This window comes from Bos indicus, chromosome 24, assembly GCF_029378745.1.
Source record: "Bos indicus isolate NIAB-ARS_2022 breed Sahiwal x Tharparkar chromosome 24, NIAB-ARS_B.indTharparkar_mat_pri_1.0, whole genome shotgun sequence".
NCBI classification, from domain to species: Eukaryota; Metazoa; Chordata; class Mammalia; order Artiodactyla; family Bovidae; genus Bos; species Bos indicus.
In genome coordinates, this window is record NC_091783.1 from 49,837,432 (window position 1) to 49,856,077 (window position 18,646).

An 18,646-nucleotide genomic window follows, 5' to 3' on the forward strand; every position below is an offset into this window, starting at 1 on the left:
TCCGCCCATGGGGTGAGGAGAATTACAAGGAAGCCAAGCTGTGAGGGCTCCGCACACAGGACTCTTTAGTGCTCGGAGTGTGTTGTATTTCTAAGAGCCTTTTAAGTTGAAAGGCTGAGTAAAAAGGTGGTGGGGTGTGTGGGTTCTACTTGTACTTTGTGGAGAAATTTTATCTTCTTGATGCAGCACAGAGGCTCTTCTACGATTTGCAAACACCATCTGTTCCTGTGGAAGGAGCGTAGTTATCTACCAGAAATACGAAAAAGTAGTAAAAAGTTAGGATTTTCTAACTGAATGTCTGCTGTTGAAGAAACCAGCAGTAAACACATAAAATCTGTTGTAATATTATCATTGAATACTCTTTTTTTTAATCCTTATTTTAAAGCAGAGATATTTACAATTTTTTGTAGTAATTTTGAAAAATGTTGAAAATAACCTGAAAAGGGTAAGTTGACATAAGCTATTCTCTTAAAAAAAAAAACCACATACACATACACACACAAGCACCCAAAACTTTTGGATAATAATTTAATAATACCTGAACTGATTTTTTAAAAAGGCTTTTCAATTTGTCAAATTGTCAAGATGAAGTTTGCTTTCCTTACTAGGAGCATTACATAATACGTAATTATACCTCTCATTGGAGGTATAATGGCATTAAGGGATTAAATGCTTTTATACTGACTTGTTTGATTTTTAATCTAATAAAATAAGACTTGTTACTATTTTCTAACATTTAGATTATATTGATTTTTTTTGAAAGTTTTGTTGACTCAGGAAGTGCACTGGACTAGCATTGGAAATAATAGTATCTATTTGCTTACATTTTATGTTTGGAACTGTAGCATTTTTAGCACAATTACTCTATAAATTCATGACCACACAAATAGGTCTGAGTATATTAGGGACCAAGTCTTCTAATTTTACTTCAGAAACCAATAATCAAACTGTTTAGTCTGGAGGTCAATTACACCATTGTCTGCATCACTAGGCATTAAAATTATCTTCAGGAAACTTCACAAGGCCCAGGTCTATATGTTTGTCCTCAAAACATCTCCTCATAAACCCATCCACACCTGTAGTGTGCTGATGTGGGGAAATGTCACTTGCTATTTGACAGTATCATGCTTAACCATACCATGATTTGTTAAAAGCCCTCTGAAGGCAGTTTATGTGACTTACATTATTTTTAATGTCATCTTACTTTGGAAATTCTCATTGTGTCCAAAGATCAAAACTAGGCAGTTTCTATTGTATAGACTGGCACCTTTTATATGGCCATGGGGACTGCTTGGTGGCTATGGATTATGATATGAATTTGTTTAGACCGAAATCATACTTTAAAAAAATCTTCCATATTTCAAGTGTTTTTATTCTGAGCAGTAGGTACAAAATATAATGACAGATGTGTCTTATTCTGTATAGTTCACTCTGCACAGGCTCTCAAACTTTGATCTGATCTCCTTTTACAGATTTTAACAGATTCTTAAATTCACTTCACTGTCCTATGTACTTCCTTCGTGCTCTCACTGGCAATCAAGCTCTGGCATGTGCATTTTCAGACTTCGTTGAGGAACTCCAGATTGAGACATGCTGGGATGTGGATTGAGTCCATGGTCAGAGAAGATGGATTAAACGGGAACAAAACAGGAAACATGTGCTTGAAGTCTAATAGCAGCTGCTGAGGGTCATTCCGATCTTGCAGTTGTGCCTGCGGGGAAGGATAAGACCATGTAAAACACTGCCTATGTCTAAAAAGAGCCAGTTTTGGTGAATTCACAAAAACGAATCACAAGAATATTCCTGTTACAATAACTAGGCAGGACTTCAGGAGAATGTGGTCTCCCTCTCCCTGAGGTATTTGGAGGGAGAAAGGCTTTGGTTTAGGCCTGTTTGGAGATCAGATGACATTAGTTTCTCCAGTTCTAGCATTCTTTTAAAATTTTTCCATCTAAGGGAGAATAGAAAAATACATTTCAGCTGCAAATCACGTGGAGAGGCGGTATGGTGAAAGGGCTGAGGACATGGGCTCTGGAGGCAGTTAACCTGAGCTCTAATCCTGGCACCACCTTGCGCGAGCTCCTGAACCTTCCTCTGCCTCAGTTTCCTCATCTCTAAAAAGGAAAAGGGAGAGTGATATTGCACAAAATGACAGAACAGGAACCTCCAGGGGTCAGTCCCTCCACTGAAGCTACCACTGAGCTAGAAAAAGAGAGACTGGCATCAACTGTCTTATAACTCTGGAACCTGGCTGGATGCTTAAAACAACCAGGAAAGTGCCTGATAAAGGAGAGCCTGGAGATCTTTGCTGAGAGAGCAATGTGCATTGGCTGCCATCCCCCATTCTCCAAACACACTGCAGTTGCAGGGACAGCAACCCCCAGTCCTGGAGCAAATGGCTGGTGCCCGGGCAGGCAGGGAGACCTTGCCTTCCGAAGCTCTGGGGCTGTGCGCTCTGGTTGGTCTGGTAGTTCCCTGAAGGACTGGCACAGATGTCTGCCTTGCTTTTGGTTCTCTTGGGATACAGTGGCTTCCTTTATGACATCAGTTGGAAGATATAAAGGGGACAGAGCCCCTCCCCTCTCACCCTCTATTTGGAGCTAGATATTTTAGGGAAAGTATAATAACTAAAATGGAATTGTTCATTTTACTAAAGGGGTCTAACAGAAGACTTGAATAGGCAGAAGAAATGACCAGTAAACTTGAAAACAGAGCAGATGGAATTTTCCAGTTTGAGGAGGGGAGAGAAAACAGAATGAATAAAAGTGGACCGAGACTGAGGGACCTGTGGGACACCATAAAGTGGACCAAAATGTACATCACAGGAGTCCCAGAAAAAGGGAAGAGAGAAAGGGATAGCAAACTATTTGAAGAAATAGTGACGACATTCCCAAATCTGATGAAAGATATATTTCCAAGAAGCTCAACAAACTAGCAGAATAAACTCAAAAAGAGTCACTGAGACACATTATGTCAAAGTATCAAACCCCAATGACAAAGAATCCAAAGAACAGCAGGAGAGTAGTAACTCATCACGTAACTTATCCTCAGTAAAAGCGGGTTTCTTATCAGAAACCATGGAGGCCAGAAGGCAGTGGGATGACACATTTTAATTTCTGAAATAATTTCTTCTAGTCAACCAAGAATTCTATATCTGGAGAAACTGTCTTTCAAGAATGAAGGAGGATTACAGTCAGCCCCTTGTATTCACAGGTTCCGAATCTGTAGATCCAACCAACCACGGATCAAAAATATTTTTTAAAAACTTGAGGAAGTTCCAAAAAGTAAGACTTGAATTTGACATATGCTGACAACTATTTACATAGTATTTACATTGTATTACATATAATAAGTAATCTGGAGATGATTTAAAATGTACAGGAAGATGTGCATAGGTTATATGCAAACACTTTTTTAATATAAATATAAAATTGCCATTTTATATAAAGGACGAGCATCCACAGGTTTTGGTACCCATGGAGGTCATAGAACCAATCCCTCCTGGATACCAAGGGACAGCTGAGTCATTTCCAGAGAAACGAAAGCAGAAGTAGCTGGTTACCAGTAACCAGTAACTAAAGAAAGTAATTTTACCAGTAACTAAAGAAAGTCCTTCAGGGTGAAATGTAATGTAAGGACATTAGACGGTAACTCAAAACCGTAAAAAAAAATAACACTGGTAAAGCTGTGTGTTAAGTCACTTCAGTCATGTCCAACTCTTTACAACCCCATGGGATTCCACTCTTTACAACCCCCACCAGGCTCTGTCCATCAGATTCTCCAGGCAAGAATACTGGAGTGGGTGGCCATGCCCTCCTCCAGGAGATATTCCCAACCAGGGATCAAACCCACATCTCCTGTGTCTCCTGCATTGTAGGCAGGTTCTTTACCATGAGCGCCACCTGGGAAGCCAGGTAAATGTAAAAGCCAGCATTACACTTTTGTTTTGCAGCACCTTTGTCCCCTGTATGACTTACACAAATGCAGAAAGTAAGAATAAATTTCTGTTAATGGGTACACACGTTTAACGGGAGTAATCTGTGGCAATAACAATATAAATCAAGAGGGATGGAGATGCATAGCAGATGGAGATGCATGGATGCATGCATCCACTTGGTTTCAATATACTATTGGAACCAAGTGGATATTATTTAAACTAGGTTGTTACAGGTTGAAGACATTCATGGTGATCACCACAGTAACCACTAAGAAAATAACCAGAAACTTCCCTGGTGGTCCAGTGGTTAAGAATCTGTCTGCCAATGCAGAGGACATGGGTTCAATTCCTCTTCCTCCAGGAAAGTACGACATGCCGTGGAGCAACTAAACCCACGCACCACAACTGCTGAAGCCTATGCACCCTAGAGCCTGTGCTCTGCAACAAGAGAAGACACTGGAATGAAAAGCATGTGCAGCACAGTGAAGAGTAACCCCTGCTCGCTGCAACGAGAGAAAGCCCACGTGAAGCAACAAGACCCAGCAGAGCCAAAAATACAAATAAAGAAGTAGAAAATAACCAAAAGTGTGCAGAGATGCAGGGAATCAAAATGATACCCTCACTACAAGAAATAAACACACAAGACAGTGATGAAAGAGCTGAGAAACACAAAACATATAAGACATACAGGAAACAAGCAGTCAATGGCAGAAGTAAGTCTTTGATCAGCAATACTTTAAATGGAAACATAAAGGCAATTAAAAGGCAGGGACTGGCAGAAAGGATTTTCAGAAAGTCACCTACACACTGTCTGAAAAAGACTCACTTTAGACACACAAAAAGATTGAAAGTAAAAGTTTGAAAAAAGATATTTCAAGTAACCAGAAAAGAGCTGATACAGCTGTATTATTGTCATACAAAGTACACTTCAAGTTAGAAAAGTTTACAAGAGGCAAAGAAGGACATTATATATGCATAAAAGTCTCAATCTATCAAGATATGAGTTATATATATGCATCTGTCAACAGAGCTCAAAATAATAGAAGGAACTGAAGGGAGAAATAAGTCTATAATAATAATCGGAAACTTCATTACCTCATTTTCAATAATGGATAGAACCACCAGGTGGAAGATCAAGAGCAAACAGAGGCCAATGAATACCACTATAAACCAGGTAGACTTAAACATACATGACCAATTTGGAGTTATCCCCAGAATGCAAGGGTGGTTCAACATACAAAACTATAAGAATGATGTATATACTTCATGCATTGCTGGTGGGAATGCAAAACGGTGTTTGAAGTAGTTCCTCAAACATTTAAACACAGAATTACTATATGAACTTGTAATTCAACTCCCAAGGATACACTTAAAATAATTTAGAACAAGTACTCATATTTGTACTCCAATGTTAATGAAAGCACTGCCCCCAATAAACAAGCAGTCCAGGGTCCATCAACAGACAAATGGATAAACAAAATGTAATATATAAACACAAGGGGTTATTATTCGACCACAAAGAGGAATGATGTTATGCTACCTGTTATATAGCAAAACACAGATGAACCCAAAGAATACTGTAAGTAAAATAAGCCAGACCCCAAAGGACAAATTTACATGAAATATCTAGTACGGGCAAATTCATAGAGATGGGAAGTAAAATAGAGGTTATCTGGGGCTGACGTAAAGGAATTATAGGGAATTATTGCTCATTGGGTTAAGTTTCTGTTTGGAATGATGAAAAAGTTCTGGGATTAGTGGTGATAGTTACACAACATTGTGAATATAGTCAGTGCCACTGAACTGTACACTTAAAAATGGTTTAAAATAGAAAAACACATGGCAAAAGATGAGGTGGGGAGAGTATACTCATTAGGTTATGAGGCTCAAGAGAGTAAATGTGTGTGAAGAAAGCACTCAGAGCAGCCTCTGGTACTTGGCAAGTGCTATGTTGTTTGCTGTTCTTTTTATGATACGAAATTTATCTCTTTATGATAAATTTCCTTTCTTCCTTGAGTCTGGCACACACCATCAAACTTTGAACTATTCAAAGGCAACTAACTGTGAGTCCTGCCAATAGGAAAATCAATATATCCTGATTGAAAACACAGGTCATCCCACATTAACTTCAAGTATGAGAAATGCTTTTCCTGTTGGGACAAGGCACCATCATTGCTTTCAGTTCAGTTCAGTCACTCAGTTGCGTCCGACTCTTTGCGACCCCGTGAATTGCAGCACGCCAGGCCTCCCTGTCCATCACCAACTCCCAGAGTTCACTAGACTCACGTCCATCGAGTCAGTGATGCCATCCAGCCATCTCATCCTCTGTCATCCCCTTCTCCTCCTGCCCCCAATCTCTCCCAGCATCAGAGTCTTTTCCAATGAGACAACTCTTCGCATCAGGTGGCCAAGTATTGGAGTTTCAGCTTTAGCATCAGTCCTTCCAAAGAACACCCAGGACCGATCTCCTTTAGAATGGACTGGTTGGATCTCCTTGCAGTCCAAGGGACTCTCAAGAGTCTTCTCCAACACCACAGTTCAAAAGCATCAATTCGTCGGTGCTCAGCTTTCTTCACAGTCCAACACTCACATCCATACATGACCACTGGAAAAACCATAGCTTTGACTAGATGGACCTTTGTTGGCAAAGTAATGTCTCTGCTTTTGAATATGCTATCTAGGTTGATCATAACTTTCCTTCCAAGGAGTAAGCGTCTTTTAATTTCATGGCTGCAATCACCATCTGCAATGATTTTGGAGCCCAAAAAGATAAAGTCTGACACTGTTTCCACTGTTTTCCCATCTATTTCCCATGAAGTGATGGGACCAGATGCCAGATAGTGACAATATTTTTGATATTCTGTAACCTTCTAGAGGTTTCATCATTTGCCCTTTAGAGAAGACAAGGGATATTTATCTGCTAAGTGAATCCCATGTGTGGATGTTACATTGACTTTAACACAGCATCTCTATTTTCTTACGTCTTGAAGCAAGGGGTGAGGTCAATAAATATGCAATGCAGTAGCCTTTGAAAAGTGCTAGGAAACAGGGTTTTTAGAATGAAATCTGCATGAGTGTAGGACTGTGACATGCTTCTAAGAAGGCAGAAGAACCCGTAGAGTTGAACGTGGGTAAGGAAAACAGTTTAAATTTCCAGGTGTCAAGTTTAAAAACACCCATGAGGTTTGGTATCTTGAAAGATGGGTCAAATTTATAAAGTAATTTTAAGTTTGAAAAAGTAGTTTGAAATGATAGGAAAAGAAGTTCAGAAAAGTCAAGGACGTTTAAGGATGAATAAGTAACTTCACTAACTTAAGATACCACAGGGCTGCTTTCATGTGATCCTGTCAGAGCAGTCTCTCCAGGAGTGTTGCTAGCTCAGCACTCAGCTGGCTCCAAGCTTTGCTGCATTTATTACTACAAAGCCATCGCACAGCATGAGAAAATGTGCATAAATGTAAAATGGCAACAGGCTCTTAAAATTTTTTCATAGCACTTAAGACCCTTTAAATTCTCCACCTTAGAGTTAGCAGTAGGCTCTGCACTTTAAAAGGTTTGAAGAAATTGTAAAGGATTTAAAGGAGAGTATAAAAATGGGACAAAAAAGAAAATAATACCTATACTACAATTCAGGAGCAAAGGGTATATATGTATTTATTTAAAATTCACAAGGTAGTCATTTCACAGGAATCATTCTTACACATCAGCATATTTTGTCCTAGCAAATGGTTTGCAAAAGCAACTTGTATTTATCCTACATAAGGTTCAAGTACAGGAGGATGGCATGAACCGTCCCAGCCTTTCCTCTGAGCACTGTGTAGGAAGAAACAAAACCAAAACCCTAGCTGGCAAACAGACACAGACACACACACGCACACAACATTTTTTTGACAGAATTGATGGACTCGAGAATTGACTGCTAAGGATGACTCAGAATCTCACTGTATGTGTCTCCAGAGACTATCTGACCAACTTCCACTGCCTTTTTCCTACTGCCTTAAACCCCAAGTGTGATTTGGCTCATATTCTTTGACCTTTGGCCTGAACTGTCTTCTTATATACAGTGCCAATTTATAAGCAGTTAGAGCTCTCCCTCTAATGTGTCTCAGATATCTAAAAGCAAAAAAAAAGACTGTCTAAGAAATATGCCCTCTGCTTTGTGTAAATTCTCAGCTCTCCATAAAAATAGTGGCATGTCAGAGAACTCAGTGGCTTCTGCCATCAGTCATTTCAGCAGCTGACGATACAACATCCATAGAGGTGACTCTCTGCCTGGTTCTCTCTGACCCAAATCTTTAACAAACCACTGGATTTCCCCCTCTGCCCTTAACAGAACAAGCTTCCATCTGACTGGCACCCTCCCCTGACCTTCAGCCTCTCTTCTCTACTTATACATGATGCTCAAGGTAATTTATTCTTTTCTGCTTTTCCTGCCTCCTTCTCTAATCACTTTCTCCCATTTCTTTTTATCCTTGATTCGGACTGACAGTTACTTCGCCAGCTGAAGAGACAGTTTAAAAGTTTGAAAAAGTATTGTGTCTCCTCAGGGTGCTCCCCACCTGTACTGATGGGAGGAGTGTTCGCCGTTTTTGGACTAATCTTGATGTGACTCATCCTTTAGATGCTGTCAGCTACAGTCACACATGAAGATTAGGCACTCAGCACAGATCACTGAGGGCTCAGCTTAGGAAGCTCATCTTTAGGTAAACATTCACAAACTCTTAAGACAGATTTAAGTAATCATTTCCCTTAATATGCTTGCTTTCAAGAATGTTCCTAAGGGTAAATATTGTCTCTTATATATTGTAAGAGTCAAGATTTAAGAGCTCTTTTTTTTTTTTCCTTAAAACAGTATTTCTTAGGACTTGCCGGGTGGTCCAACGGTTAAGAGTCTGCATTGCAATGCTGGGGATGCAGGTTTGATCCCTGGTCAGGGAACTAAGATCCCACATGCCACAGAGCAACTAAGCCCACAAACCGAAACCAAAGAGTTCATGAGCTGCAAGGAAAGATCTTGAATGACACAACAAAGGTCCTGCAGGCCGCAACAAGACCCAACGAAGCCAAATAAACATTAAAAACAAAACAAAACAACAGTATTTCTTAATTTCATTTATGGGTAGGGTTGACATTTTGCTTACTTTCTAATTCCACTTTGTGTTATAGTTTAGCAACTTGCTAGTGGTAAACTGGGGCTTCCATAGTGGCTCAGATGGTTAAGAATCTACCTACAATGCAGAAGACCCAGGTTTGATCCCAGGGTTGGGAAGGTCCCATGGAGAAGGGAATGACAACCCACTCCAGTATTCTTGCCTGGAGAATCCCATGGACAGAGAAGCCTGGCAGGCTATAGTCCATGGGGTCACAAAGAGTCAGACATGACTGAGTGACTTAACACACACACACACAATGGTCAATGAAATAATACTTAAACAATGTAAAATCCAAGAGGCGAAGATTATTAAAGTTCAGTCTCCTTGTATATATGGTAGGTTATTTACCAAAAGAGAAAACCTAAGAATGTAAGGTCCTCTAGACTATAATGGAAGCAGTATTTTACTAATAAAGAGAAACTAGGTTAACTCTCAACTACCAATTTTTTTATTTGTTTTATCCTCTGCTAAGCTGCTAAGTCGCTTCAGTTGTGTCCGACTCTGTGCAACCCCATATACGGCAGCCCACCAGGCTCCGCCGTCCCTGGGATTCTCCAAGCAAGAACACTGGAGTGGGTTGCCATTTCCTTCTCCAATGCAGGAAAGTGAAAAGTGAAAGGGAAGTCGCTCAGTTGTGTCCGACCCTTAGCGACCCCATGGACTGCAGCCTACCAGGCTCCTCCATCCATGGGACTCTCCAGGCAAGAGTACTGGAGTGGGGTGCCATTGCCTTCTCCATGTTTTATCCTAGGACTTATAAAATTGATTACTATTTTAAAACTCACCTGGATTGTTCGTATAAAAGCCACTGTCACCCGTTCTTCAAATTCATTCAGAGGGGTATAAAGGTTCAAAATTTTGACAATCTGTTGGAATAAAAACAAAAGTTTAGCACAGAGCTAAATGAACCTAAAATCACTTTTGAACCTTAAAGAATATATGATATTGGCACCAGAGAACACTTCTCTGTGGGCAAGACCCACAATTCAGGTGCAGCTGGACTGACATTGAGGCATCCACGTTTAGTAAATTAGGGTCCCAAAGCTCTGCCTGGGAGATCTGAGCTCTCTTACCGACTCCTTTCTCCTATATATCTGCCCAACCCTCCCCCATGCTCTGTGACTTATGAATTAATGAGGATTTTAGGAAACTGTTGGCCTAAAGTCTTCAGCGCCTTATCTACTAGCCCCTTAAAGGTTTCATTAAAAGAGTTCTGGGTATCTTACCTTTTATAACAAAGGTCTTAACAGCACTTTCCTTATCTCTCACCACCCCCCAAAATCACTTACTAAAGAGCAGGTTTTTCTCCTATCTAAACAGAAGGTACTTCTTTGTGTGGGGGAAGTGGCCTGCCCAGTGGCAGAGCGGTACCAGGTACAGTCTAGGAATAAACTTATGAAAGCAAAATTTTAAGTTTCAAAACTTTCAGTAAACACGTATAGAAGGAAGCAGCTTTTTTAAGAGCTTGGTATTCATCTCTGAGTATCTAATGGAGGTGGTAAGGAAATGTATGTTTACTTGCAATAGTGAATTTAGATTCTGTTGTTCTTTAGGTGCTGGGCAGAGAGAAGGTGCATGATTTAATATGGAAAATCCCGATTTCTTCATGCTGGTCTCATTTTGCACCCCCACCCTGTGATGGGCCCATTTCTAAACAGGCACATTCATGATGGAGGGCAAGGTCACCTATGTGACAGGATTTATCTTTTGACAGATGTAGTACTTCTTGAAGGCAAAAGAAGAGGGGGTGGTAGAGGATAAAATAGTTAGATAGCATCACCTAGTCAATGGACATGAACTTGAGCAAACTCTGGGAGACAGTAGAGGACAGAGGAGCCTGGTGTGCTGCAGTCCATATGGTCACAAAGAGTCGGACGTGACTTAGCGACTGAATGGCAACAACAAACTATCTCTGCAACTGAGACCCAGTATAAATGCAACTTCTAGGGGGAAAAGGAAAGAAAATTTAAAGTCAGATGCTTACTGACTTTATTTAAAATAATGTAGGGACTCTCCTGGTGGTCCAGTGACTAAGACTCTACACTCCCAATGCAGGGAGCCTGGGTTCTAGCCTTGGTCAGGAAACTCGTACTTCCCACATGCTGCAAATAGGAGTTGGAACACCACAACTAAAGATCCCTCGTGTCACCACTTAAAAAATTGAAGATCCTGCATGCTGAAACTAAGGTCTGGTGCAGCTAAATAAAAAAATATAAAAAAATAAAATAAAATAACACATATGAAGTCTAAGTGAAAATACAAATGTAATGGAATTATAGTTGTAAAGGAAACAATTTAACGCCAAAAGACAGATGCTACTCCCAATTTCTGAAAGAAATTTAAATTTTGTGGTGAGAGACATTCCAGAACTCTCTCTAAGTGTTTAAAAACCTTTGTGCTTAAGCTTGATGCTTTGTGGGTTTGACTACCTGATCTTTCTAAGTAAATAAGAAAGACCAGAGGGTTACTGGCAGACCAAAGTATCTTTGGTTCATGCAGGAACAACCAATAGACTGAACTTTCAGGACTGTATCACCAGGGCAGAAAAAGGCCCAGAGTGCTTTGAAAACAACCTTTGACTTGGAACGGAAGCTGGCCTGGCCCTGAGTCCCTTTGGCTGACAGTGACCGTACCTGCTGGGTGCTGAGGGCGGTGCACAGGGAGCAGATGGCCTCAGCATCCTCGGGGCTTTTCTTCTTTAACTGCAGGAGCTGGGCAGCCTGAATCAGGGGTTCCATGGTCTCAACAGCTCCGCTCTGGTGCAGGTTTCTTCCCCGAAGCCATTCCTCCAGCTGACTAATGTTGTACCTTAGACACAGGAAGAGTGCACCCTGTGATGCCTGTCCTCCTGCTTCACTGGGACGAGCTCACCTCATGGCTTTCTTCTGCAGCCCAGCTACCACTAGTGTTATCACTCTCCTCCTCTTGATTCTCTCATGTGGGCAAGAGCGTGACAAGTATGTGGCACTCAGTAACTGTTTGCGGAATGAGTGGGTGCTTAAAACCAAGCCAAGATGAAGTGCCTAAAGTGTCTGTACTAAGTTAATGAAGAAAAGAGGCATTAACTATACTGAGTTAAAACAACTTACATTTAACATTCGCAAACATATTTGTACTCCGGTGAGCCATCATGCCTCTTAAATCATTGATTTTTCTCTCCAACCTAGCCAAATCATATTTACAACCTTTATAAAGTCTGCAAATATTTGAGCTTTGAACTGATTTGTTTACCAAGTTCACCTCCTCGGTGGAGAAGGCAATGGCACCCCACTCCAGTACTCTTGCCTGTCAAATCCCATGGACGGAGGAGCCTGGTAGGCTGCAGTCCATGGGGTCGCTAAGAGTCGGACACGACTGAGCGGCTTCACTTTCACTTTTCACTTTCATGCATTGGAGAAGGCAGTGGCACCCCACTCCAGTGTTCTTGCCTGGAGAATCCCAGGGACGGGGGAGCCTGGTGGGCTGCTGTCTATGGGGTATCACAGAGTCGGACACGACTGATGCGAATTAGCAGCAGCCGCCTCCTCGGTATGTGATGACTTTCATCAACAAATAAAAAAGTGATGGATCTGAGTCACACACTGCCTGTGACAAGGACGGCCACTTGGATTTGGCTGTCATTTTCAGAGACAAATGTCCCCCGTGTGTGAGTGGAGCTGGCGTGTGGGGTGTCCCCTCCCCTGGGGGTGGGCTGAGGTGCGCTCGCCTACCTGAGCTGCATGCCTGTGCTCCAGGAGCAGACGTCCTTCCGCAGAAGCAGGTTGTTGAGCGTCACCGCGTTGATCATGTAGAAGATCTGTCTGAACACCTGCAGGATGATCTCGGGGTCCAGGCCCTGGTCGCACATAACCGTGTGGAAGGAGTTCATCTGGCGGATGATGGCTTCCAGGCAGTACGAGTTGTCTCCTTCCGGCATGCTGGAGGTGCGCTTCCGGTAGCCCGTGGGCTTCACCCCAGACAGACCCTGAATGCTCTCGTTCTCCAACATGGCCGACACTGAAAGCAAAGCGCGATTAGAGCAACGGATGTTCCCAAATTAGATCAGCTTCGGGGTCACTTGGATCACAGAAGGCTTTGGCCATGATCCTGCCCAGGGCTGACTCTCAGGAACTTAGAGCATTTGGCATGCGATTTCTAATAGGTTGATCTCTACAACCGAGTTAAGTTTTCCACATAGAAATCTTGAGCTAAACCTGTGGACTAAATCTTCGCTTAAATTTATTGGTGATGGGACATAGGTAAAAGGTAAAACCAACTCAATTCTGTACTGGCTTCTGTGCTGAGCGACCAAAATTTGAGAATTGAGCAACGTGGGTGTGGGCCTGGACTCTGAGATCATCCAACAATTGTTCAAACAGCTCTTCTCCATCACTCTCTGACCATGTAAATCTTAGGTGAGTTGGTCTGTCATAGTTAATGCACAGAACTTAATTACATGTCAGGTGCTTTACATTCAGTGTTCCTTTTAATCTTCCAACAACCCATTTCCTAGTGAGGGAACTGAAGCATTAAATAATTTGTCCAAGGTTGCCCTACCAGGAAGTGGCAGGGCCAGGCTTTGAACCCAGGTCTGTCCAATTCTAGAACTGATGCAATTAACTATCACCTTGTCTGAGTCATGAAATATCCCCAGTTCTCTCTATGTCTGGTGGGAATAAACTAGCTCCTCCTAAGAAGATTCTCAGACAAGAAGAAGGATTTGGAATGAATCTTACCCCAAGGGATATATTTCTGGATGGCATGTGGGACCCTGTCCTACTTGGCATTCACTTACAACCAACTTATGCTGTCAGAACTTGGGGAAAACACTGTCCACGTGCTTCAGAACCTCCCCAGCCTTTAAGGAGCACAGTGAGTGATGCACATGTGTGTTACTTTTAACATAAAAAATAACTGCTCTTATTTTTCAATTCTGGTATCATGTCAAGTGCCCAAGTGTCCTGCTTTGGACAGAATGTTCAATAAATATTTATTGCATGAGTGTTTACTACTGTGTTCATTTATATGAACATACTTAATTCTTTCCCTTTTCCATGAATAAAGCATATACATGGGCAAGAGTATTATATCTTGTCACTGTGTATGCATTTACATTTTCTGAATTTATATTTAGTACCTATGGAAATTAGTTTGGGGAAAAAATAATATAGTACATTACAGAAAAAGGAGATAGAGGGAAAATGATCTATAGTCTCACTACTCAAGCAGCTTTGATGGGCTGGTGTTGAAAGTTTCATGACTCTTTTTGAGTAGACGGCATACACCTCCTTTGTTGCCTTTTCTGGGAAGAGCCTGGGCTTTCTGAGGGCTGTCCTAAGATAGCCAATTCCTTAAACGGAGGGAGTGCTTACCCTCACATCAGACTCCACAATGAGCGCTGGAGATCTCCAGTGCCAGCTTACCTATCATAGGCTGCAAGAGGCCCTCGGCGATTTTAATGAGCTGCTGGTAGATCTGAATGGAAAGATCGCTCAGCACCTGGCGGTATTCAGTGAGGTCAAAGTTCTTAAGACAGTGCTCATTCTGCTTTGCAGTGTTCTGAGTCATGAAGCCCTGCAGAGGGAGACGGGTGCTGTGCTGAGTGCCAGGCACAGGAAGACCTCCAGGCCTCCAGTCACTTCCGAGGTATCCTACTGTGGGGAGACCGCTCAGGTTCTGTCTGCTCAGGTGAGGTCCTCTAAGACCCTGTCAGTTCTTCCAGTTCTCAAGGATGGCTCTTAAATTTGAAGGCAGAGTCAAAACTTAGCATGACAGAGGACTCGGAAAACTGCTTAGTCAAAAGTCTGTGATCATTTGGTCCAAATCCCTGAAGTCTCCCTGAGGCAGCAAAGTGCAGGTTGGCAGCAGGTCCCAGAAAAGAGGGATCCATGCTTCCTGCATCTTAACCCAGTTCTTGTCCCAATATGCCAGGTTACCCTAAAATATTAGGACTATACACAAGTCCCTGAAGAAGTACCTGGCTCGGAGTGTATGTTTTTACAATAAGAAATTTTATGTAGAGCCTATCATTGAGTATCAGAATTAATGGATGAACCAAGATGATTCCACAGTTATAGCACCATGTCTTCTGAGCTTTCCCTGTTAACTAGATGAAGTAATATTCAAGTTGAGAAAGCTGCTAATATCAGAAGAACTCATGTGAACAATATCTCTGTATTCAGGCCAAAAGCAATCAAGAGCAGCCGAAAAGTCAATGATTTCAAAAGGGTGACTGTCTCTAGCAATACCTCTCATACTATGTCAGGTCACAAAGCAATTCTTAAAGAAAACAAAAGCAGGCAGAAGAGGGGATAACAAGATAATTGTTGTCTAAGCTATGCAGATCTGGTTACACTGTGATTCAAGACTTGTCCCTGGGAATATAAGCACAGGAAAGAGTAGCCCAACGTAACAGAATTCTTGGTCCTCCTGAGCCCTATATAATGTTCCCTGCAGAGTACAGACAGCATTAGGTCAAGTGGTGACTTTCAGGGAGATAACCTTAAATACAGTTTTCTGCTTAAAGTAAAAGCTTGTGTATAATGTTAGGGTTAGGGAATAGAGAATATCTGGTTTGAAATGAGCCCCATTTCTTCCAATAATAAACACACTATTTCTTTAACATTAACCCACTCCCTTTCATAATAACAACAGGTGATGAAATGAAGTTCAGATTCTAGGATAGATATGGGAGTCAAGTCCCATTCCGAGGGTGGTGAGACTGCCTGGCACGGCATGTTCTTCTATTATCCCAGAGAGAACAGTCTGTGAAAACTTATTCTGGCACAAAAGATGGAACAAAGCTTTTTGTTGCACCTCACTGAGTTACCCTGTGGGGAGTGTAGGGACTGAGACTGTGAAAGGAAAGGGAGGAAGCAAGCTGAGAAGGCCTGCAGGGCGTTAGGTGTGAGCGGCATCTGGGCACAAGTTGGAAGTCTCATCAGAGAAATGGAGGTGAGACTGAGCTGTATGTTACTAGGTCACTGGGCTGAAGGCAAAGCATGGGAGAAGGTTTTTCAAGGATCAACAGTGGGAATGGTGAGTTCTAGAAAAAGCTGGACCCTAGAGCTCCAGAGCAGAACATTAATAAGTGATGGGATGAGTCGGGGCCTCAGATGAAGGGACTGAATTTGATGAGAAGCACGAAGCTGGGTTTCAGGGTCAGTTTGCACATCTGCAGTTCAGTTACACCCCGCCTCTTCTCTTAGACCATCTGTCTTGGAACAGACAAACTAACGGGTTGGCTTCGGAGACAGCCTGATCCGCCAGACCACTGAGCTTTCTGCCACGTTCCCAGAAATGGGGCCCTTCTAGGGCTGCTTCAGAAAATTAAGTTCACGGGGTTTTCAGGGAGATTCCTGGGGAGCTCTCAGATGATGGACAGGTTATGCAAACATTTCCCCACAAATCTTCTCATTCATTCCAGGGGCCCTCAGGGTCATGGAGGCCTGCCTTATTCCTGGTTCAGTGAACAGAGTCAGAGGTCCCAGAGACCACACACCCTCTCCTCAGGGCACACGAAACAGCTCAGGACGACATGTGGACAAAACAGAGATGGCTTCAGGACCGACAGCTCTCCGCCCTGCCCCTGTTCTGACCTGGGGTCTGAGGTGCTCTGAGGTGGAACACGCTTTGCTGCACCAAGGAAACGAGGACCTAACTGCTGAAGAACACAGGGCACCTTGGTGGCATCCGTGCCCTCCAGGGGCCTGGGCTCATCTCACACTCACCTCGTCCCCGCTGTACTGCTTCAAGCAGTGCAGGAGGCGGCAGGTGTTGGACAACCAGAACGACGTCATCTCAAAGTCCTCATTGTGCTTCTGTGAAAAGAAGAAGATGTGCCTGGGTATGAAGAGGTAGTTCCCATCTGTCCTGACGCATCCACCTTGCCTTCTCTCACCCAGGAGGCCCCAGCCAGGCCTGGCGACAAGCAGACCCTTACTATTCACGGGCACACGGAAGAAAGCCCTCCCCGCGAGGCTGCCTTCCTGCTCCTCTAGCCCCAGAGAGGACGCACGACCTTGCCTGGAGGCCCCTGATCAGTGGTGCACATCCAGCGGGGAGTGGCTGGGGTCTAGGGCCACTTGGGAGTCACACTGGAGAAAACTGGGGTGCAACCGGGCTGTATAGTACTAGGTCACTGGGCTGAAGGCAGAGCATGGGAGGACCAACCATGAAAGGGTGAGTTCTAGATAAAGCTGGACCCCAAGGTCCGGAGCAAACAGGAAGTCTTCCTACAACGAAGCCAAGGGAGACAGATGAGCCTGACTCCAGCAGGCCTGGGCTCTGCCCTGACCACTGGGCAAGATGGCCTGGCAGGTTCTTAACTGTCTGGAGTCCAGCACGGGGGTGCTGGGGAGCACGCAGCAAAACATCCTGGGGGTCCTGTTTGTCCAGAGATCAGGCGGCATTTCCCTCCAGAGCTGGAGATTCTGAGGAACTTGAACTGAGGTGACAGTGAGCTGCTGTGTTCATCCAGCTCCCCACGAGACCAGCACCTGGGGCCTGGACACTGACCTTGAGGACCTTCTTGATGCCGTTGATGGTGGAGGTCAGCAGGGAGTGCACCTTGAGGTCGTCGTTCACGTAGTCCGCGTGCCGGAGGCACATGTAGAGGATGTAGGCTGGGAGGCAGGGCACCGCGCCCGCCAGCACCTGCGGTTTCAACTCTGCCAACAACAGACAGCAACGATTAGCTCAACAGCAGACGCTGCTCGATGCTCAGGGTTGTAAGAATCCTGGCCCGCCATACAAACAGTCTCCCCAGGTTCCTGAAGCTCCTCGGGGTGGGGGTGGGGGGCTGGCAGAGGAGTAGGAGAGAAGATGCCCTGGATACACACACATTCCTTTGGACCCTGTCTACCAGTATTTCAGAAACGCGTTAAAAAACAACAAACAAATTCCTAATTGTTTAAAATAGGCTTGTCACACCTTGTCCTTACAACACAGAGGAAGAGAATCCCCAGGGGCAGGGGGTGGGGTGGGGGGCTCCCTGCCCAAGTTTACACACAGGCCACAGTCCTTGCCAAGAAGGGGCCCACGGCCAGAGACTGGCTGAAGGCAGGAACAGGCTCCCTGATCAGGGGACCGGGGCAAGGACCCCCTAGGCTTCTGCACCAGCACTTCCTGCTGTGGACACAGTGGGCTCATCAGCAGCAAGAAGGCAAGGCCTGGTCCCAAAGACAGAGCCCGCAGGCCAGGGGCTGGGTGAGCCAGAGCAACCTCTAGCCCATCTGGTCTTCCGTTCAGCAACCTCATGGCGGCAGCTGCCCACACTTTGCCAGAAGCGGCAGCTCAAGCAGGCCCTGACTGGCTCCAGCCACCGCCTCGCTGCTTGACAGCCATTTCACCAACCTCCCTCGTGGCCAGCGCTAACCAGGGTGTGGTCAGGAGAAGCTGCTGCCCCACCTTCCCCTTGCCTCCTGGGCTGTGTGCCCCGGCAGGACCAGAAGGGACTGGTGAGCCTCCCCGTGAACCACAGACTCCTGCTTGGCCTCTTGGCCCTTTCCTGCCAAAGCCCTCGGAAGACCAGGGAGAAGCTGTCAGACTGCTTGCCATTCCAGAGGAGGTTCAGGGA

At 44.0% G+C, this 18,646-nt stretch overlaps 1 protein-coding gene and 1 long non-coding RNA gene across 3 annotated transcripts in view; one reads left to right on the forward strand and one right to left on the reverse strand.

The window, feature by feature from the left end:
• Positions 1-1,351: 1,351 nt before the first annotated feature.
• The window catches only part of MYO5B (myosin VB), a 333,332-nt gene continuing 316,037 nt past the window's right edge, over positions 1,352-18,646 (reverse strand). For both annotated transcript variants that reach the window (XM_070779031.1, XM_070779032.1), the window contains 7 exons: positions 17,587-17,738; positions 16,800-16,889; positions 14,493-14,643; positions 12,801-13,086; positions 11,724-11,898; positions 9,876-9,956; positions 1,352-1,711 (listed from right to left, as the gene is read on the reverse strand). In XM_070779031.1, the coding sequence (XP_070635132.1) occupies positions 1,559-1,711; positions 9,876-9,956; positions 11,724-11,898; positions 12,801-13,086; positions 14,493-14,643; positions 16,800-16,889; positions 17,587-17,738 (1,088 nt within the window). In that variant the 3' untranslated portion in view covers positions 1,352-1,558. The remainder of the gene's footprint in view (positions 1,712-9,875; positions 9,957-11,723; positions 11,899-12,800; positions 13,087-14,492; positions 14,644-16,799; positions 16,890-17,586; positions 17,739-18,646) is intronic.
• LOC139179476 (uncharacterized) lies at positions 13,086-16,803 on the forward strand. Its single transcript, XR_011563845.1, has 3 exons — positions 13,086-13,484; positions 14,625-14,757; positions 16,496-16,803. It is a non-coding gene; the product is annotated as an uncharacterized lncRNA (long non-coding RNA).